General features: G+C 30.9%; 1 protein-coding gene across 2 annotated transcripts in view; it reads left to right on the top strand.

Moving 5' to 3' along the window:
* The window catches only part of LOC100923835 (aspartyl/asparaginyl beta-hydroxylase), a 161,783-nt gene that overhangs the window by 6,641 nt on the left and 131,601 nt on the right, over positions 1–23,541 (top strand). The window contains exons 3-11 of one of the 2 annotated variants that reach the window (XM_031946358.1): positions 475–549; positions 1,903–2,028; positions 5,353–5,394; positions 5,605–5,661; positions 6,005–6,052; positions 6,484–6,516; positions 9,016–9,057; positions 11,498–11,533; positions 12,667–12,711. In XM_031946358.1, coding sequence (XP_031802218.1) covers positions 1,971–2,028; positions 5,353–5,394; positions 5,605–5,661; positions 6,005–6,052; positions 6,484–6,516; positions 9,016–9,057; positions 11,498–11,533; positions 12,667–12,711 — 361 coding nt within the window. In that variant the 5' untranslated portion in view covers positions 475–549; positions 1,903–1,970. Of the gene's footprint in view, positions 1–474; positions 550–1,902; positions 2,029–5,352; positions 5,395–5,604; positions 5,677–6,004; positions 6,053–6,483; positions 6,517–9,015; positions 9,058–11,497; positions 11,534–12,666; positions 12,712–23,541 lie in introns of those variants that run through there. The other variant, XM_031946359.1, reaches the window with a different exon arrangement.

The following is a 23,541-nucleotide window of genomic DNA, read 5'->3' on the forward strand; positions in this document are numbered from 1 at the left end:
TCGAGCTTGTCTCTCTCTGCCTTCCTATTTATCCGTCTCCCTCTCCTTCTTCCTGTCTTTCTCTCTCTCCCTCTCTGTGTCCATATCTGTCTGGCCCTTCCCCTCTTCTTTCTCTCCCTCAATCTTTTTGTCCAAATTTGTGACTTTACTGATAAAAACAGTTCCTGGTAAGGCAACATTTTTTTCTTAATGCAAATGCTGTTCTATAACTAGGACATTGACAGGTTCAGTCACTTGCATAGTCTTGTGTGTCAGAAGTGGGTCTTGAACACCAAGGACTTTTTGACTGACTCTGACTCTATCATCTGTCCCACAGTGCCCTCAGAGAAAAAATACACATTAAACTAATATGAACAAATTAATATATTCATTGCCTGAAGTTCATTTAAATTAGTTTTCATGATAAATGTTGAATAAGGTTTGAAGTATTTTAATTTTTGTTTTGTTTGTTTTTTATTTACAAATAACTTTTAGAACATCACAATATTGAAAATGAAGTAGAAGAAAGCATTCAGTTCGTCCTTGAAAAAGCATTGCAGACACAGGATGGTATGAATTAAATTTTATTATTTTATGATTATTATACAAAGGATGTGTTGGGACTCCTGAATTTGGTTGTTCTTAATTTTTGTTATTACATATTATTAAATGCAATATTTTCTAAACTAATTTGATCATTGAATTACCTGGAGATTGCAGTGTTCTGATGGAACCACAGTCTTGAGATGTGGAATATCTCATGTTAAAGAGGGGTTGGAGAAGTTCAGGAGGTAAATTAGAGAACGTTACACTTGTTGTCAAACATTGAGAAATATCAAAAATACTTATACGTCGCATTAACATTGCTACGTATAAGTATTTTTGATATTTCATAATTGTTTTAAAATGAAAATTTTTTCTTGCATCAAAATTTATTTCATTGCCTCCCTGAGAGGTAATAAGGAATAGAGAAGTAGTTTTGAAGCGAGATCTTGGCTTAAGTTTTGCTTCCTTGTCCATGGAGAAGTCAATTAATAATCTCAGAACTTTAGGGAGGACTTTTATTGGTGGAGGATTCCCTTACCTGGTAATTATCCCAGAGCCTGTTTGATCCCTGTTCCTATCCTTATCACTGTCTGTCTCTTGATATCAAGCTTACTTTCCTTAAGCAATAATATTTTTGTAGAGATATGCATTTAGAGTTTCAGCCTGAGACATCAGAAACATTTCTTCCTTGGACCTCAACCAGATAACATAATTCTGAATTATCTCTGTTGGAAGGAAGTTGTTATCTTCTAGTTGTAAGCCATAGGTGAAGACGCTAATGACCTGAGAGGGGGAAATTATTGGGATGAAGTAGCATAGGAATTCTAAGAATTTAAATGGCAATAGGAACTTGCAAAGCTGGAATATCGGGGTGAGGACTAGGGAATTTATGATATGAAGGAGGTAGGTAGTAGGCTAGTGAGAAGCCATTGTAAGCCTATCCTCCTTCCCATTTTCTCTTGTTTCTACAGTCAGATAGTTGCAAGACAGATTGAAGCAGAGAGCACATTGGAAGTTTTTAATTATTGTAACAGATTTCACGGGGTAACATAACAACCTTTAATTTTTCTTTCCAACTTGGTAATTGCCCTTTTACCTACCTTTCCCTTTGCCTATATCCTATCATGACATACTTAGCCTTATTGGCTCTGAAGTAAAGGGAAAAAGAATTATTAGGGACACCTGTTTTCAGTCAAAATAAACTCTGAAAACCTTGGTGAATAGTAGGGAAAGGGGAGAAGGGAAGGGAAAAAAGCAGTAGAGTGGCAGCAATAATGAGTTCTTATGCCTCATTAAACAAGTAGTTATATCACAGAATACCCATAGTGAGTTGTTATCAGTTTTACACTGTTAACTTGCTTATTTTATTTAAAATAGAAAATGACAAGGAAGAAGAGGTGGTTGAAATAGTGGGAGAAAAGCAAATAGAAGATGAAGATAGTCCAATGAGAAATGAGTTGGAAGATAAACTTGAAGACTTGGAAACAGAAACACTATCTGAAGGTATAATACTATTTTTGTTACTGTCAGTAAAACAGGATAATTTAAAAATACTTTGTATGATTTATTTTCAAACCAGTTTAACATAATATTAAGTACAATTTAAATGAAGATATCTTTATTTACCCAAAGATTTTGCAAGTTTTGCATTTTACTTTGTGGAATTTATGTTTTCTTATCCTGAAATTCAGAGTCCTAGTGTCTGAAAATACCACCTTCCTTTCTTATTTCTTTATAAAGTCCCATTTTAACCCTGCCATTTTCTAATACTCTTTGTCCTTTGTCTTTTCTTTCCATTATACTCACTGAAATCATTCTGTTCTCCCCATCATTAAAAACCAACTCAAAACCAAAAGCAAAACTCTCCATTATCCTAACTCTTTCTATACTCTGTCTTCTCAAATTCTTGATGGGAAAAACCATACTCTTTTCTAAAGTTCCAGCATTTCTGGCTATTCCCTGTAGTGTTAGCTGATCCTTCGTCATGTTCTTCCACAGTGAGTCAGAAGGAATTGTCATATTTTCTTGTCACTTTCACATTCTACTGCTGCCATCTTCAGACCGTAGTTTTTCCTCCTTTTGAAGTTCATTCCATATATCTGTGTTACCTTGTTCAGATGCTTTTTATTTTGATCAGCCAGTTTCTGGGTTATTATCTGATTTTCTTAGTGTTCAGTACCTAATTTACATTTTCCCTCAACTTCAATTTTTGCCCTCATACTTGAAGACTTCAGTATTAAATAATATTGTCTTTTCTCTCCCCCCCCCCAATAGTCTTCTTAAAATTTGTAATTCATCAGTTCTTCAACTCTTACAACCAGATTCTTCATTCTACTGAAGCCATGTAACAAGAATAATTATACTTTAGAATTCATCTTTTCCTATAATTAAATTTTTTTCTCTGATTATAATTTACTTTCTTTCCATCTTTTCCATTGCCATATTTCTCCTAACTCCATGTCAGCATGACATCTTATGTAGAAAACTTTCCAAATCCATTAACTGATGAGGACCATATATCATTGTCATTAGAATAGAGATGAAAGATATATTAAGGTCCAAACCTTTCTATTCAGCATATGAGCAAACCATGGGTTTGAATGGGTAACTACGTGGTGCAGTACATAGAGCACTGGGATTGAAAACAGGAAGACTCATCTTCATGAGTTCAAATTTGGCCTTAGATACTTATTAGTGACCCTGAGCAAGTCACTTAACCCTGAGAAGGAAATGGCATCTTTGCTGAGAAAAATGCCAAAAATGGAGTCATAAAGAGTTAGATATGACTGAACAACAACAACAAAATAGGCTAAAGTTAGTTAAAACTCTCTTGTTGTTAGGTTGAAAGTGTAGGCATATAATAGGGAGAAGCATTGCCAAGAAGATCTAATTGTAAGGGCTTATCATCTAACCCTCGAACCATACTGAGCCTTCACATAGGAAACCTTCAAATAGGAAAAAAATTAAGTAATTTTGATAAGTATATCTACGTGTGTACATATGTGCATACATGTTACATATATGTATAATATATGTTATACCCATAGTGATCATGAAATCAGGGGCAGGGTATATGTGATAGTGGCAAGTACAATTATATTTTTGATAAATTCCGTTCAGATATTCAAGTGCTTCCTGTAAATTCATTATGCTGGTTACTTGAAGGCATATGGTAGCCTGGTTTGGCCCCAACTTAAGTTTAGATCATGTGCAAGGCATTGAACTTTGCTGCCCTTGTTTTCTCATCAGTAAAGGAAGAGGAGGTTGGATCAGATAAAATGTAAAACTCCTTCTAGTTATAAAACTTCCTTTGTTCTATTTCCAAAAGTATGTCTGATTCCTTAACTTAATAAACTTATTTAGCTGGTGAGGAAAACAGACTTACTAATACCTAGAATATTATGCAGAATTTTATGAGTGCCATCAGAAAGGTATGAACTGAGAATGAAGATATTTTAGTGGAAGGAAGGAATCCTTAACCTCTCCTTAGCTTAGGCCCACAGCTTCAAGTGCATATGGAAGATCTCCACTTGGATGCCTCTCTGGTGCCTTAGTATATAATGCTCATGATAAATATATATCCCTTAAAGATTTCTTCTTTCTGATAACAATGATTTCTGTGAGTATCATTCTTCTTTCTTTGTTTGCACTTTGATTCCATTTTATTCATCTGCTTCTCTCTTTATTTGCCTTTTACCATTACCCCAATAGACAAGCCTTCCTTAAATGCTTTCTAGACCAAAGGTTTGGAATCTCAGGTCCATGTGGATACATTTCAGGGGCTTTGGGAACTTAAATGGGGGGAAAAGTTAACATATTTATTTTTACCTTTTTTTTTTTAATTACAAAGATAGAAACATCTTTATTAATTACACATTATATTGTTATTTTCACTAATGTAGGACCAGAATTTTACATTTCCTTCAATTCTGAATGTGGGCAACAAGCCAGAGTGGTATTAAGCATCATCATAAGATCACAGAAGTCCATCACACAACATAATAAGAGCCTTTGCTTTAGACTATTGTAGTCTTATAATAAATTCACCTATCTGCACCCTCCCTAAAATAATCTGTCCTGTATAGTGTTTTCCTTATTGATAATACTGGTCATTTCATTACTCAGTTTTCAGGGGTTTCTTACTCTTTGTTAAGTAAAGTCCAAATGTTTACTTAATGTCTGAGAACATCTACAAATTGGCATTGTCCTATTTTTCCAGCCTTAATCTCATTCTGTGCAACCATACATGCTGTGTATTTTGAAGGAGAGCACATCTAGTTGGGAAAATCAGAAAAGGCTTTTGAAGAAAGTCATATTTAAGTTCAGACTTAATGTATTGGTAGAAACTAAGAAATTTCAGGGTTGGGTGGAATAATGTGCAAAATTGTGGAACAATATTATAGAATATAGTAATAGCAAATATTAGATTAGTTATTTGTCCATTTTTATTTGCTAATCATTATTGTTCCTATTATCGTGATTGGACATTTGTCACTTTTTAATGTTTGATTTGAGATTGGTAGGGTGCAAGCAAGAGAATGATTTGAGGTAATAGAGAAAACCTAAATAAGATTTTCAGGAGATTTATATTCTATTTCTGATTATGTTCTTAAACATCACATTTTGAAGTTCTTTTTCTCATGATGAAATTAGCTCCTCCATTAATTACCTAGATTATAAGGTTGTTAATGAGAAGTTTCATCATTTATTTGATTTTATTGTTTAATAGGCCACAGGTATTTGAATATTAATAGTGTTTTTGTAGATTTAGGTTCAAGTTACTTTACAGTTAACAAATTCATTAAAATCATAAATCTTATTTTTCAGATATTGAAGATAGATATTATCAGACAGAAGGAACTGAATCAGGTGAGATTTTTGTAAAGTGCTTTTTCCCCCCTGATTAATGTTAAAAAGAAAATATTTTGCTATGAAAGAGTATTATTATTTTAGTGGAATCTATTCTTTCAGTGGATTTTTTCCCTTTAATTGTTAAACATCATCTATGACCTTAGGTTAGCTTACAGATTATGAATCGATTTAATGATAATTTTAAAAATATCATTTCTTAATTTTCAGATTTAAATGAATATAATAAAGATGTGGAAAAGATTATTTATGAACAGGAAAATCCAGGTTTGTGACTATCAGGTATATTAAATCATAAAAATGAACTTCTAACACACACACACACACACACACACACACACACACTTTTTTGATTTATTTTGTTGTTGAGACAACATATTCAGTCTTATTTATCTTAATTATTTCATTTCTAAATGAAAATATTTATTTGATATACCTGTATGATTTTGATAGGTTATATAAGACATGGAATAATAGAGTGGAAAATGTTATTATTTTTCACACTATTATTAGATTCTTAGCTTTATTCCAAACAGTTTGATATAACTAAATAATAAATATCCAATTTATCTTGAAGATTTAAAAAAATAAATTTAATTTTCCTTTATAGATTACCATGAACCAGAAGTGAAAGATATGACACTGGAATATGATACAGGTATGATAAACTGTTTTGAGAAGGAGTGAAATGTATAATTTAAAAGATCATTTAGGGTTTTTAACTTGAAATGTGGTGCTTATATGATTTTTTCAAAGTTTTGCTCATATTAGTTTTGGGGGGTGCCTTCTTTATGATGATTTGGATTTCCATTAATATCAAAACTTCATGGTTGTCAATTTAGGATTTAATTTTAATGAAGAAAATACAATACTATTTTGAATCATAAACTTTGCTGATTTTAGAAGCCTTGGTATCATTTAGTTTATTAAAAGTTCTTTAGCACTATATTATCTCTGTTGATTATAATGATTAAATGTATATATTTGTAAATGTAAGTTTCTTATAACATAAATGTAAGGATCTTATAACTAGTTCTTTTAAATCACTTAATTTTCTGAATACCTATTTTTGGTTAATTTTTTTAATAGAAGATACATCATATCAAGACCGTGATGAACAAGGTTTGAAAATTATTGTTTATATTTTACAAAATTTTTGATTATAGATTGATATTTTTAAACCACTTAGAAGCTATCAATGAAAAATGAGTTTTCTCTGAAAAGTCATGTTTCTACTTTGTTATGTCTCAGTGCATTTTTTGGAAATTTTTTTAGGATTTCACTAAAGAGTCAGTTTATGGTATAAAAGAAAATGGTAGAACTTTAGAACTTGAAAGGAGGGACCTTAAAGATTACATAGTCCAAACATTTCAGTTTTGTTTTAAGTGTTATTGATTACTTGCATTTAAAATGCCAACTTTCTTATTTAACTTAATTATATATATAACTTTTAGAACTATAGAAAGTTTAGAAGATGAAATGGATGAACTAATTAGGGACTAACCCTGTAATTTTACTGATGATAGGGAACATTCAGATGAAGAAACTACCTACTGTATGCAATTTAGTACCTTTAGTGGCTTAGAGTCAGTTGTCTAGGGCAGAGGTTCCAAATATGCATCCCACAACATTTTCCCCAGTATGACCTGAACCACATTAAAATATAATTGGGAGATATTTAACAAAATTAAAAAATAAGTGATATTACATTTTAAAACTAAATGTAGTTTATTGGTCCCTGTTCTAATTTTAGTTTTATATACCTGGCTTAAATATGTGATATGACAGAAGCACATTGTCATATTACCTCTCATTAGCTTATTATACTTTCAAAATTCTGAACATAAATCTTGTTGTTACCTCATTCATAATAATGTAGAAGTGAAATATTTCCTAGCATCTCTCTATCCCTGAAACCTAGAACAGGATCTTGTAGTAGCTGGTACCTAATAAGTGCTTGCTGAAGGGAAATTAAGTCTATTTTTTTTTTATGGTCTTAAAGAGAGAGCATCATTTGGAAAACACTGATTTATTTTGGGAATTGAATTTTGACTTAATCTATTACACAGTACTGACATAACACAAAGTTTTATGTTAATATCTCTAATGTGAAGAGAAATAGAAGATGATTTACTTATTTATAAGTAGATAAACTTCTTATTCTAAAATTGGTTTTTCAGTTATATATAGTACTACTTACTTGAGGGCTAAAATTCTAGCAACTTTAATTATCTGGAAGTGGAAAAACCTGGGCATAAAAAAGGAAAAAGTAAAGCTCTGAATAGTGACCAGCATTAAAAGAGCTAAAGATTTAGCATGGTGTAATGGAAAGAACAGATTTGGAATCAAACCAGCATTTCAATTCGGCCTTTGTTACTAGTTGTCTGACCGTGAGGGTAATTAATTTCAATTCAACAACCCAGTCACTTTATCACCCTCAATTCTCTCCTCAGTAAAATGAGGGAATTGGAAAAATTGTTTAAAAACCCTTCCAAATCTAAATCTTTGCTTCTGAATACGTAGCTATTTCAGAAATTAAAGTCACACTCAGAGGACAGAGACACACAACATTGAACATATTCAAAAGACTAGAATACAAACACTGAGAAAATTCTAAAAGAGGAGTCTAAATATATTTGGTAATATTGATATAAGCATAGATTTTTAAGCTGATTAATTTGAGACTTAGATAAATAAGTTTTGTTATAAGTTTTAAATAATCAGTCCTATTGCTTTATAATTATTATTCTTATATTGAGATTTTTTCATGCCCTATTTTGAGACTTTGCATTAAATTTAATCATTAAATAATTTAGGAATTAGCTCTACTTCATGAGTTTCTTCCTGCTATACCAGGGAGGAAACCAGCTATGTGTGACTGGGCTTGTATGAATTTCTGGTACTACCTTGAATTTCTTTTTTTTTCTCTAATATTCTTTCCTAATCTGATTTGACCCAAAGAGACTCTAGATAGAATGAGTGATGGTCAGTTCCTTTTTTCTTAATAATTTTTTCATATTCTAAAGCGTTCTAACATAAATTTATAAGATAATAAGATCATAAATTTGTCCATATAATCAGGTAAACTGCCCACATCTCAGGTTATTTAATTTCTCTTCTACCTTCAGTGTGATGATGGTAATTAAATTTCTCTATATTTGGAAATGGTACCAGTTTACTTCTTTATCATCTATTCTTTAAACTAGAGAGTCCTAATATCTTTAATATTCTATGTGATTATTTAATCCTTAAATTAAGGATACCTAAGAATTAAAATAACAAAAGCTAGGAACATAGAGCTGGAAGAAACTTAAGAGTTCAACAGGTACAACCCTTTTGTTTTGTAGATTAGTAAATCGGCTTATAAAAAGTTAAATGAATTACCAAAGTCACACAGTAGTAAGTATCAGAAGTTGGATTTCAATTTATGTATTCCTGACTATTTCTTTGATATATCATTGACCTATTGGCCTTATCATTCTTTAGAGTAAGAACAACAGCTATACACAGTTGTCTGCTTAGTGAGCAGAAATATATACTATATAAAGTACCACATTATCTTTACAGTTTTATAATGAAAACTGTAGGAATTATATGTGAATTTTTTTCTCCTTTTTATAGTTTATGAACCTCCAGAAAATGAGAAAACAGAAGCTGTTTCAGGTAAATTCTTTCTTACCTATAGTTAATGTAATGCTTATAAATAGTTAACAGTATAGTTTAATCCAATAAACATTTATTAAGTATCATGTGCCAGATACTGTGCTAAGTGTTGAGGATATAGTTAATAAAAGAAAGCTATTCCCTGCCCTCAAGAAGTCTATGGTCTAATGGGGAAGAGAACATATAAAAGCAAACAAGAAATGGGAGGAAGTAATAGGACACCATGAAGTATCATGTATCATGGAGTTAAAACCATAAAGATCAGCAGATGCAGTGTGAGCTGAGAGAGAGTCCAATTTTGCCCTTTATAAAGGAAGGCTTTTGGAGGATCCTTTATGTCATTGGGGGAAGGAAGCTAGGGGAGGAAGTATCACTCAGGGTTTAGGGGGTGGTGAGTTTAGAAGTGATGAACTTGTCATGGGATAGGATCTTGTATGAAGGTGAAACCAGGCAGGGCAGCTGTACGAGGTCTGAAATAATTTTCAGTTCATGGAACAATTGGAGCAAGGAGTTGGTTTTGAAACAAACAATTCTTGGATTATGAAGAAATTATATAACTGTCTCTTTCTAAATATCTGTACTTAAGCTTTTTAAAAATACAGTCTTTCTGATATTAGGGATTGTGTCTTTTGCTTCTGTTTATTCACTCAGGCCTATTCCTTATGCCCAGTATGTTCTTTCTCCTCATCTTAATCTATTGAAATATTTTTCCTCCTTTATAATCTAGGTTTAATGTTATTTTCTTATTTCCCTTCAACTCAGCAAACATTAATTAAATGCTTGTTATTTTAAAACACTCTCCTTGGCACTGGAAGTGTAAAGGAAATAGCTCCTTTTAAGTTTCTAGAGATGTGAGAGGTATAGGTGAATATATAGAATGATAAAGGGGCAACAAGATGATCATACTTTAAGAATATTTGATGAGTGAGAGGACATATTAATAACTATAGGAATCAGACAAGTTTTCAGTAGATTATGCTGGAGTTCACTTTTAAAATATGTGATAAAAGATTTTAAAAGAAAATGTAGAAAACAAGTGCAAACTATGCCTTTCACCCAAGCTAAAAGTAACTACTCAAAGATTTTGGTGAGTTAAATCATTAGGTCAAATCAAAGAAAATGGAAATCAGAAACAAATGTAAAATCTTGTATTTGGATATTGTAACATCAGTTTCACAAGTACAACACGAGGGAGGCATGGTTAGGCAGCAAGAGTTCTGAAAAACTGAGGATTTTAGCAGACTACAAGCTCAGTGTGAATTAACAGTAGGATGCAATAGCCAAAAAAAAAAAAAAAATCTAATTCATAAATTCCAGGAATAGGTAGATGATAGTGCCCTGCACTTGGCCCTTATTAGATGTCATCTAGAATATTGGGCACTGCAGTTTAAGAACATTGATAAGATAGTATATAGAGGACAGTGCAGCTGGTAAAGGGCCTTGAATCCCTGTGAACATCAGTTGAAGAATCTGGCCATGTTTAGTATGGATGTAATAGTTACCTTTAAATATTTGAAAGATTTGTTTGGAGAAAGGGATGAGACTTGTTTTCTTTTGCCCCAGAGGGCAGAATCCCAGTTAGTGGGTAGACAGATTTAGGCTGGATGGATGGTAATAACCATTAGAACTGTCTCAGAGTAGAGTAGCTTGCTTTTTAATGGACTTCTTCCTAGAGAACTTTAAGCAGAGGCTTAATGGCCACTTGTTCAATATGTTATAGTAGGAACTCTTCATATTTGGATTGGACTAGATACTGCCAAAGTCCCTTCCAACTCTCAAATTTTGTGATTCAGTACTAAGTACTTGATTTATGTGATTCTTTCTTTGCAAAAGTCCTGTGAGAAGTATTATTATCTTTATTTTTAATATATGTAAGAAACAGAGATTTGGAGTAATTCAGTGACTTAAATCACAGAGTAGTAAATGGTAGAGACAGAATTCTAATTCTGGTTTGCTAATGCTAACCTCTTTGCACCATACCATAGCTTTGCATCTGAAGAAGAGGGAAAAAGGAATAGGTACTCACAGGAACTTCAGAAGATTGATTTATATTGTTAGACACTAAATTTGGCTCTAATTTTGATAATATAAAAACAAAATGGGAAATGCTACTTGCCATGTAATTTTGTATAGCCATGCCACTGATACTCATTGCTTCAGAAACACAGGGCTCTTGTAGGCATAATAAGAATGATGGCAATTTTGTTTCTTTGTTATTATTTGGTTGTACTAGTCTAAGAATTGTTTTTGTCTTCCCTATAAACATCTATACTTTTTCTTATAAAATATTTAGAAAGGCAAAAGACAAATTAATGAAAACTTAGAGTGCCTTTTGGTACATAAATTTTAAAGGCAATTTAGTAAAAAATTGCATTTTTAGGAGGCTTCTCTAGTTCTTCAGGAACTCAATTGATAAAATATAATATATTTTTATTTTTAGACATTGCTGTGGAAGATTTAAATATGGGGGTAGAAGGTAATATCTTTTTTTTTCTTTTCATAATGAAAATTAAGTCCTTTATATCGATAATTTAATTTTTACGGTGTTAAAAATGGAGGCATAATATTTGAATAGTAAAAATAAATGCTACTAAAGCATTTATAAAACATATATCATAAGGCATTTTATAAATCATAAAGCAAAAAAAATTAATGTTTTTAAAGGGAAACAAAACCATACACATTTTATACAGGGAGAGTGAGACAGACATAAAATCAGGCAGAGACACAGATATGTGATTGGATCTACCAGTGAATAGAGTATCAGTTACTAATATTTTAGTCAGATGCGATTAAAAAACTAAGAACAAATATGTCCAAAAAATGTAGTTATAATAAATTGTTTGATTTTCATAGTAATTTGGAATAAAAAATTAATTTAACATTTTGAGAAGTAATTTTATAAAGAAAATGATCAAATCAATATTAAAGACTTCATTGAATTCTCATTGTATCCTAAATTAAATTCTGAAAAAATAGACTAAGTTGTAGTCATGTATGTACTAGAAAATACTCTTTTGTATCATTTTTCAAAAAGCTAAAAATACAAATAGTCCATTTATGTTCTTTTTTTTTTTGGAATTGTATTTAAAGTTAATTGGAAAGCTTTTTATATTATGATCATTATTGCTTTAAAAATAATTTTAATTAATTAATATTAGTGATAACTTTATAGTCTCATTAGCATCTTTTGTATATCCTAAATATAATGTCATGAGATATGTTTTCTTATATTATAAATAGGATACCAGTTGATGAAATAATAACCTTTCATCTTATAATTAGTGAAAAACAGAATATGGGTTATATTAAAATTCTGACTTGTGCCTCATTGATTTTTTTTCATTACACAGAAGATTTGAGATTAGTGAAATAGAATTAAAATTTATGATCTGTTTTGTGCAGAGCATTTTTACCACTGAGTTATTAAAAATGTCCTAACATTTAATCAAGTCAGTAATTTATTTTCTTAAGACTATCATAAAATATTTTCTTATAACTATGACTTAATTTTTTTGAAGTTACTTGCACAATATGTAGTTTTAAAAGTCAAATTTGTTATATGTAAATTAAACGTGTGTAATTAATTTTTTTTTTTTATTATTTTAGAAGAAAATATATCCCCAGCTGAAGAACAACATGAAATACCATCAGGTATGACAGATCATTATTATATAATTTATTTTTCTTCTGTTTATATTAAAAAATGTATGATCTACAAATCTATTTCAGGGAAGGGAAGCTAAATCATTCTTGAAAAGAAAGTTTATAAAGAATAGCAATTTTTATGGTGCTCTAGCTTTAAAAACAAACAAACCAGTACCCAACTTTTTTTATATCAGCCAAATGGAAGTAATGGAAACCTTTCTCTGAAATTTATTACTTTCAACTTTTTCTATTAGTCTGTTATAGCCATAGGGTAGTGCTCATGTACTTTAATAATCAAAAAGTATTTGTCATCTCTCCGCAAAATATTTGCTATTAAATGATGTCAGAACTGGCCCCATATAAAATTGATGAAATGAAGTTTCTCTTAGGTTTGTTGGTGTTTAGTTGTGTGGCCATTAAGGCTTTGGTGAAAATCTTTTACTAAGTTTTCTTCCTTTTCCTCTTTCATCTTTTATTTTATCCTTATTCCTCTGCTTCTGTATTTTTTCTTTAAAAAATAAGTGGATCTAGAAAATTGACAGTTTTTTTCCTTTATGAAGGGAGAAAAGAACATTTCTTTTCTCTCTCTTTTTTTTTTTTAAATATTCTACCTCATTTGATGCCTGCTTTGCATACAGTAGGCACTTAATTGTTTGAATAAAGGAAGTAGTGCTTTAACTAAGTTTTCAAATACATTCTTTAATTTTTGACCTGATTTTGACTGTATTTGCAAATTAACCTTGGGATATGATGCTTTTTGTTCTTACATAATATTAGGAAAAGAAAAAATTATATATATATATATATATATGTTTTGGGGGGGGTTAGTAATTATTATTATCAACAAACTTTTTCTACATTTTTATTACTCTCTATCACAAAATTTATTTTGATTTCCTTTTGTCACATGTTCAAATTAACTTTAATGCTCTTACAATTATCTTACAGTTATTAATTCATTGATTTCTTTTACTTGTTCTGATTTAATATCCTTAACAAAAATACCTGAATTTTTGATAGAATTTTAAAATTCTTTCTAGTACTCTTTAGTGAAAAGTCATACTTTAAAAATTAATTGACAATTTTTAAATATTATATTCATTTCCAAATATGCCACTTTTAATTTAAAGAGAAGAAAAAATAAAGTTTAGAAATTGAATTATATCTGATAGTTATCTTATTATTTGAGGTGAGTTTTAGAGAAGTATCATATATATCCTTATCCATATATTATTTTTGAAATTCTGAAAATGTGTCTACTAATACCTGGCATATATGAACATTTGAGGAAAAAAGCAGACACAATACTTAATTATTTATAAAGCAATTATTTGAAAGAATACATTACAATCAACATTTCAAATGTTAATTTTATCTAGAACATAGACTATGTTTGCCATAGCTGTAAACTTGACCAGACAGTAAAGTGAAGAACTATTAGCTGAAGTTATCAGGAAGCATTTCATGCAGGATATGTGCTTTAAAGAAACTAGGGCTTCCTAAAAATGAAGTTGAAAAGGCCTGGAGTCAAGAGATGGAATGTCACATGTGAGGGCTAAATAGAACAATTGTTCTAGACCATAGAATATTTGAAGAAGAATGATATATACATCTGGAAAGATAGGTTGGAGACAGGTTGTGAAGGTCAAGGTAAGTTTATTTTTTATTTTAGAAGCGATAGAGGGTTACTGGATCTTATTCATTAACAAAGTGATTTGATTAGACATGTGTTTTAAGAGCATCACTTTGACAGTATGCAAAAGATGGGTTTGGAGAGGGAAGAGAGATATTATTAGGCAGGGAAATTAATTTAGGTTTTTGCATCACTCCAGAGAGAGTGGTTAAGGGCCCGACCTAGGCTTTTAGATGAATGGAAAAAAAGAGACACATGAGAGATATTTCAGAGACAATGTTTCTAAGTTTTGTACATGGGCTATCTCTTCTTTGATGTGGCTGTAAGTTTACCTCAGTCATTCATTAAGCATTTGCTGCTTAAAAAAAAAAAAAAAAAAAAAAAAAAAAAGTAGGGGGATTTTGTAACATATGTTTTTGTAAGGAATAATTTTCATCTTTATGAAGAAAGATTTTTTTTTTCATTCTTTGTCTTTGTGTCCCTAATACCTAGCCAAGTTCCTGGCATATGGGAGGAACTTAATAAAAACTTGATGATTGATTGATTTTCACTTGAAGAACAAATTGCCATTTTCTGAAGCTTTCCTTTTATCTTTTCACCCCTACCCACTATATAACAACCTTTTCCTTCAGACTTCAATAATGCTTTCATGATACTGTGATTTACTTTTTATGTGATGTTACAGTTAATAATTTAATATTGTATTGCCTAGTTATCCATATTTCTCTCTCCTTCCCACCCCTCTACTGTCTCTCCCCAAAGTGTAGTTACTTGTATCATCTTTAGTGCTTAGGACAATGTTATCTGCAGATAATATAAACTATTTTTTATTGAAGAAATTAAATGAATTACATTTTAAAGAGCTCTTTCCTATATTTAAAAAGTTACTTATCTTTTTTATAATGACTGAAATAGAAGTTGAACAAGAGAAATAAGACCCAACTAGTTTTGTCTCAGTGATTTGGTTTCATAGCATTTTAGCATGATGAGTTTCACCCAAGCACATAGGATTGTACATAAATGTCATCATTACCTAAAGATTTTTCTATGCCCATTTTCCATCGAGTCCTTAGGTGCTCTACTTAGTTATCACTTTTCATTTAATTTGCAGTGATATATGAAATGTTTTTATGTGAAAAAGAAAGTTGTCAATGTGTTCATAAAGACTGATTCCTTTTATTCTTATAGTTCAGTCATTTCAATAGTGAATAAACCTTTGTGACCTCATTTGAGATTTTCTTGGCAAAGATACTGGAGTTTGACATTTCCTTCTCTAGCTCATCTTATAGATAAAGAAACTGAGTGCCTTGCCCAATTTCACAGAGCTACTTAAGTAAGGACAAAATTGAACTCAGGAATTTGAGTCCTGACTTACCAGCACTCCATCCATTATACCACTCCCCCAATCATCTGTTTCACACCTCTTTAAAGTCTTATTTTACAAAGGAGTTTGGCTTGTAGAACTCTGAGCTGCTTTTGCGTACAACTTACACCAATAATACCATGTTTATATGGTGTTTTAGGGTTTGTAAAGCTCTTTCCTCTCTAAATATTGTGAGCTAGTTGATTATAGGTAATTATTAGAATGTAGGGCCATTTCATTTCTGAATTGCCTCACATTTTTTTGAGTTGTTTTACTCTTACTCCTTAGTTAACAATGCTTCTTCTATTATAGTTTATTGCTCAGTAATTTCTTATAGAACTGAATGGATACTAATGTAAGTATATGTAAAGTTATATCTTTTCCATTGAAATAGACTGGCTAATGGCATCATTAAAAACTACTCTTCATTTTTATTCATTCATTCATCTATTTATTTATGTTTGTTTTTGTGTAGAGAGCTCCACCTGTATATCATGCTTCTATAGGATAGTAGCTAAATGACCAGTTAGTTTTCCTTCAACATTGTTTGGTAGCTATAACATTTCATTGAGTTCTCTGTTATTCTTCAATCTAGGATAAAGATTAATATAAATTATCATTTGGAATAATTTTAAGTGACATTTCAGTGATTATCAAAGTATTTATAAACACTTGCAAAAAGCCCTAAGAAGAGATGAAGTATCTTTTTGATGTTTAAACATCTTTTTTTTTTTTTTTTTTGCTGTCCCCAGTCTCCTTTGAGCCCTGACTGCTTTTAATACCATTTCTGTAGTTTACTGTACCGTATTTTTAAGATTGTGAACTCCTTGAGAGCAATGGATTATCTTTTGCTTTTTTCTATTTAGTATAGTTCTTAGCCTACAATAGGAGCTTAATTGATGCCTAGAGACTGAATGACCGTCTACAAAGTCCAAGTTTCATTGTGGCATGAATGTGGCTTTTGATGCTAGGAGATGATGCCTACAGAGTTGTACAGGCTTTGACAAGTTGTACCAGGCTTTGAGTACAGTCCTGGCCACAAGACTGTCTGTCTGATGTCTTAGGCCTGCACTAGTCAGGTCCAGACTCATCATCATCGATATTATGACCACTTGAAGATGTATTATTCAACCATGACGATCTGTGAGACAAAGCAAAATACAAAATAGTTCTCAGTCCTATAAGTCCAGATTAGACTTCCTTTTGCTTCAGCTGTATTAGTAACAGTGACAGAAGGCACTAATGTAGTATACTTTCAGTCTGTCTTTATGTGTAGTCTTAGTTCAGGACCCAGTTGAGTGGTCAAATTCCTAGAGAAACTAATCATAGAAATTTTAACATTCTCAATATAAATGTTGAAAATTAAAGGAATTGAAACAAAATGAAAGAATGGCTCACACTATTTCATGAGACATCTGGCCATATTACATTGCAGTGCTAATGATAAATATAGGGGGGAGACTATTGTGAAAATACTTGCAGCTTATGTGCCAGCACTTGTTGAAGAGGGCCATAAGATATTCCACAAAGAACTTCTTTAGACCCTCTACGTTGCTTAGTGACATCAATGCAAAATTGAGTATAGTTATAGGTTATGGAAAATGTGTTGGAAAATATGGTTCAAGAATTTAAGAAATGAGAGAATCCAAAGATTTTTTTTTAGAGTACACAGAAGCCTGATACCTATATATTACGAATATTTTCTTCAACAGTCGAGCCAGAATATTAAGGACATGACAAGCATAAAATAACATCATAAAAATGAAAATGATTATTTTTTAAAGTAAATGTAATTATTGATGATGGAAGATGTTTTTTGAATTTGCCATTTGTTTATAATTAGGCTACTGATTTCTCAGGGCAAAATCAAAATACAGAGCTAACAGAAAGATTAAAAATGAGAAGTGTAGCATGCACTAAAACACTTCCATCCTGACCTATTAAACATTGTTAATATTGAAATATAGGAAATTGATGGATTAAACATCAAATAGGTACACATTATAGCAATTTCATATAGATAATTAAACAATCCATATCAATTGCCCCAGTGAGACCAGAAGAGCCATAACAAGTATTTGTAAATACCATCAAAGAGTCTTCTATAAACCTAAATGTGTTTGTAGCTATGAAAATGATGGTAATAATGAAAAAAAAATCCACTGGAGTAGATGCAAATTTTCACAGAGAAAATCTGTGCTACAATTGACATAGGCTTGAGGAAATTGAAGTCAGTTGTTAAGATATCTGGAGGGAAAGCTACCAAAGGCAGAAAAAAATTCTCAGAAGATCTTGTCATTACTCCAAGACAGATAATTATGAGAAACCTGAAAACCTTTGACTGATATGCCTACCTTCTATCTACATACAATTTTTATGAACATAATCTATATATAGAAGAGCTGCATTAATGACAGAATTGGAAAGGAGTCAGTGAATTTTCATCAGCAGTATTCCATAGAAGAGGGATGGGGAACCTTTTTTCTGTCAAAGGGCATTTGGATATTTATAACATCATTCACAGACCATGCAAAATTATCAGCTTAAAGAACTCAAGCCATAGGAGATGTTGCCTTGGAGGGGCCACACCAAATGATTTTACAAGCTTTATATGGCGCTGGATGTTTCTCACCCCTGCCATAGAACAAGACATCTTTATCACCACAGAGTTGCTTGAAAAATGCATAGAATATCAGATTCTGCTTTACTTCTTGGTTTTATTTTAGTGTTTTTTTTTTTTCCATTAAAGAAACCAAATATTTGATTTGGTCTCTTTGAAATCTGTCCTCCAAAAATGTCTCTCACGTATATGTCAGCAAAGAATCAAAAGATTCTGTGAAAATGATAATCTCAATCAAAGACATTCTGATCCAGTAATATCATATTAAGCACAAAACAGGAAGATTTATGCTCCCTAAAGATGTTTGCCACTGTCATTGATAAGATAACAAGGTATCAAATGTATATTTTAATATATTTAACATCTATTGGTCATCCTGCCATCTGGGGGAGAAGGTGGAGGGAAGGAGGGGAAAAATTGGAACAAGAGGTTTGGCAAATGTCAATGCTGTAAAGTTACCCATATATATAACCTGTAAATAAAAAGCTATTAAAATAAAATAAAATAAAAAGAGAAGATAACGAGATAAATTGGAAGATGGATTCTCCCTAGGTACTGAGATGCTTAAGATTTTTGTTTGGGGATTGTGCAGATAACATCAATTTTCAGAATTTTTCAAAATCTTATAAACATTATTCAAAAATCGTAATCTGATAAATATATGTATAATAAATATATTCTAGACTATCATTTGGAATTGAATGGATATCTTAGAATTAATTCATCATTGTATATGAATAGATAATGCAGGTGGGCGATGAATTGGGCCTAGAATTGAACAGGAGGATAAAAAGAGAGTCTTTAGAGATTGTAAAGCTGTTTTAATGTTCCCAAATATTTTTATGAAAACAGATCCATATTTTTACTACCAATATTTTAATTCTTTTGGTGATTATGTATGGCTATGTCATAGAATATGATGTCCAAACATTTAAAGTTGACTGTCATCTAGAGATAATAGATGTATTGAGTAAGCTGCACGTTTTTAATAATAAAGAATTAAGCCAAAGGGTTTACTATTTAGAACTAGACAAAAGGATAACTAAATTAATTTGGAAGAATAAAGGTTTAACATCTCATTGGAAATACTAGGGGAAAGTATAAACTTGTAAAGTTACCAGATCCTATATTCTATATTAATAATAATCATTAAGCTTCTGTGATACTGATTTAAAAAAAAAAAAAGTTCATCAATGGAATAGGCTTGTTTGGCAACAAACCAAAATAAATAGTCAAAAACAGTAGACCTATGTTTGAATAACCCAAGAACTGAGAAAATTGCAAAGCAGGTTAGTAGAAAGTAGATTTAGACAACCATCTTGTATCATATACTGTAACAAGCTCATCATGAGTGACCTGAATTTAAAGCATATACTTAAAAATTACAAGATTAGGTGCCTTTTACAATCATAGAGGAACTAGAGGGACTACTTTTAACAAAGCAGAAAAAGTATAAAAGATAAAATAGAGACTATTTTGGCTACTCAGTGGTCAAATTTAGATCTGTGATGTCATCATTTTGGTCAATCATGCAATTCTCAACTCTCCTTTTTCTAAGAATTCATTAAAAGTGTTGGAACATGCTGGAAGCCTTTTTCTTAATTTACATCCATACTATTGAAGTGCTTGTATTGTTTGCCTGCTGACTCTCTCATTTGCCACATGACCAGCTCATTCTCTCTTCCCATAGCACATTTCCCTGTTGATATCTTTTATTCTTATTTTTCTTTGAACAATGTGAGTTATATATTATGGTCTAATGACAATTATGTACCTCTTCATTCTCCTTTGTGTAATAATTCATTTTAATTCTATGAAAGTAAAAAAAAAATTTTGCATGGATAATAGAAATGAAGACAGAATAAAAGAAATAATTGGTTGGGAAAATTTATTGCATCAGATATTGATAAGTCTGATATTCAAAATATATAAAATTCACCCTAGTTCCAATATCAGGAGCTATTTTTCAATAAGTGTAAGGCATAAAAGACATAAACGATTTTCAAAAGATGAATTGCAAGATATAAATGGCCATTTGAAAACATGTTCCAAATCACTAATAGTGAGAGAAAAATAAATTAAAACATCTCTAAGGTTTTACATAATCTCATACAAATTGACAAAGGTGAAAAAATAAACAATTGGTCACTACTGGAGAAGCTATAGCAGCACAAGGCACTTTAGTGAAGTTATGAAGTAGTCTGTTTTGTATTTTCAAATAAAGAATTAGGAGCAAAGTGGGTTTCTAATTAAACATAGCATATGAACATAATAGAATGCTATAATCTCATAAGAAGTGACAAATAATTAACAAAGAACTTTGGCAAATTTACTATGAATTGATACAAAAGTATTAGAATAATATATACATTGATCATGACACTGTACATAAAAACATTAAAAGGAGATAAAAATCTACATAATTGAAAATCCAGTCATAGTCTCTAAAAACTGATAATGAGGCATACTTCCTTATGTCTGAGAGTTAGTGAGTGGTAGTCAAGATAGAAATGGGTATTTATTATCTGATGCATAAACTCTGCTAACTTTATTCCATAATGTCCATTTATGGACTAATGACTTCATTCTTTAATTTTAGCTAACAATCTCATATATTTTCTTAAAGAGCTATGGGTAATTATTTAACTAGACTAAAATAAAAAGTGTATTTTAGAATAAAAGAATTAGAGCTGGAAGGATAACTTAAGAGATGAACTAGTCCAACTCTTTCATTTTAGGGATTTGGAAAGATGCCTAGGGATGTTGAATTACTGGTGGTAGTTGTTCATTTCACTTGTGTTCAACTCTTTGTTATCCTGTTTGGAATTTTCTTGACAAAGTTACTTAGGTGGAATGACATTTCTTTCTCCAACTTGTTCAGTTACCTATCAAAGGTGAAATAATAGAGCTTATAATCCAACCCAGGTCCTTTGCATCTATGACTAATATTCTGTATTATAATACACATGTTTCTTATTGAACTTTGTCCTTCAAATTATTTTAAGAAGAACCTATGTGATCATGATGCTGATTTAAGGAGAAAAATGCTGAAAGAGAAAATAAGAAAGAAAATTTTAAAATGAAAATCAAGTACTAGAAATGGAACAGGAATTATTTTGTTGAGTGTTTCAGTTCCCTTGAGCATTTTTCAATTTTTGTACCAATCATTTAAGCTGAGATGATATATGATTTTAGGATATTTAGAATAGTGATATTTAGGAAAGATGATATGATTTTAAGCTTAGATTAAAACTTAGGCAAGACACAATTTTAAAATATTTTTCTAGACATTTCCATTATCAACCCCTTTACCATTAACTGAAAAACATCAGGTGGGGTAAAAAAAAAAAATAGTGAGTAGTTAGTTGTCTTTTGTCAATTGAAATTCTCTAATTTTAGCTGTCCTTAATTTTGGATTGGCAAGAAATACTTATACTAGTTTTGTGATATGGGTAAAATATTTGTCCTCGTAGCTAAGAAAATTTTATAAGGGCATAATTTACAGTTGAATTGTTCATCTGTAGAGGGAACTTGAACAAAGGTAGTTCATTGGTTAGATAGAGAACAGAATCAAAAGAAAAAGAAAAAAAAATCTTTATTTGAAAATTAAGGAATTCAAAATTCAAAGACCATTGACTGATTAATACAATTTCATAATTTATATTCTTATTTAGTTTAGCCAACATCTAGTTTAGCGCTTAGAAAGTCCCCTAACAGGTATTAGCAAGTAACTATTTTTTTTTTACAAAGTTTTCCTCTGTAAAGGGCATTTAAAATTTGATCATTTTTTAGTGTTTAAGAAAATATTGAAATCAAGTAATATTTCATTCTGTTTCTGGTTGGTCCTTTAATTTAGATCTCCCCTTATTTTCACAGATACGTAAAGCTTCAGAAAGACTATCCCTACTACAGGAGGACCACCCATAACCACAAGGGAAACACATGGTTGTGGTTGCTCTTGTGAAGTGATTGTTAAGGAGTTCAGTGTCTTTGAGAAGGAACACTAAGATATCTTGAAGGAGCAATAGCCAACTGTCATTTTAGAACACTTAAAAACACACACAACATTGTAGAAGTAATTTATATATACCTTTCTATATGAATTGGGGGGGAGGGGCTGCCAAATCCAGTGCATTTATTGGTTTACTTTGTCTCTTTTTTTCCATGTTGTAAGATTAACCTGCATTTATGTATGATCTTCAAACAGTTCTTTATTTTCTGTTAATAATGTAGCAGCTATAGACATTTGAAAGTTTTTTTTAATGTATATTTTGTTGTGGGTACTTAGTAGCAAAATTTGAGAATATTTTGGATGAACTGTTTTAAGGATAAGATGCTTTTAAAATCATTTTATGACTGCCAAGAATCAGTTGGGTCAGCACCCTTAATTAGTAACACTAATGAGTATATCAGCTGTGAAATTTTGAATTGCACTGATTTATATCAACATGAATTTCAAGCATTCTGCTAAAAGTGCAAAAACGAAGCTTTTATAAAGTACTATTTGTTTAACTGGCTATTTAGAAAATGGCTTAAAATATTAAATATGAAGGTTTGAAGTTTCTTATACATACGATAAACTTATTTTTTGATGTGATGAAGAAAATGATATTTTAAATGTGTAGGCAAAATGTAAGCTAATTTATGAAACACATTTTGTCCCACCAGACTGATAAGATCTTTAGCTGTATTTTTTAATCTACTGTTGAAATTTGAGTGTTAGAAATTGATATGTATAATTGAATACCTGTTTGCTTTTGGCGAATTTGCTTAACCTAAAAGCACTTAGTTGTTGAATATACAGTGATGTTAAGAATATAACTCTTTCAAACTCAGTTATATTTACCTACTTTAACATTTTTCTAAATTGATATGTAGTCTCTCTGTTGCATGTTGCTATTTCACACCATGTAAGCTCCTTTAAAAAAAACAACATTATTTTGTGTTTATTTTGTCTGAGTTGCTGTGGTTAAAAAAAATATTTGTTTTGTCTGTTTAAAAGAGATGGAGAAAACTTCACTTTTAGAGAAGCATTAGTGAAATAAGCCATAAAATGTGGTTGCCTTTACTTGACAGGCACGCATCTTAAGTATGTTAAAAACTGTCTCTGAGAGAGACCTTTATTTTCTGCTTTAAAAAAAAAAACCAAACTAAAATCTATTTTGTGTTTTTATCATGCAGTTCTCAGAGTATTATTTTAGTAAACTCTGAATATTAACT

The sequence above is a fragment of the Sarcophilus harrisii genome, chromosome 1, assembly GCF_902635505.1.
Source record: "Sarcophilus harrisii chromosome 1, mSarHar1.11, whole genome shotgun sequence".
NCBI classification, from domain to species: domain Eukaryota; kingdom Metazoa; phylum Chordata; class Mammalia; order Dasyuromorphia; family Dasyuridae; genus Sarcophilus; species Sarcophilus harrisii.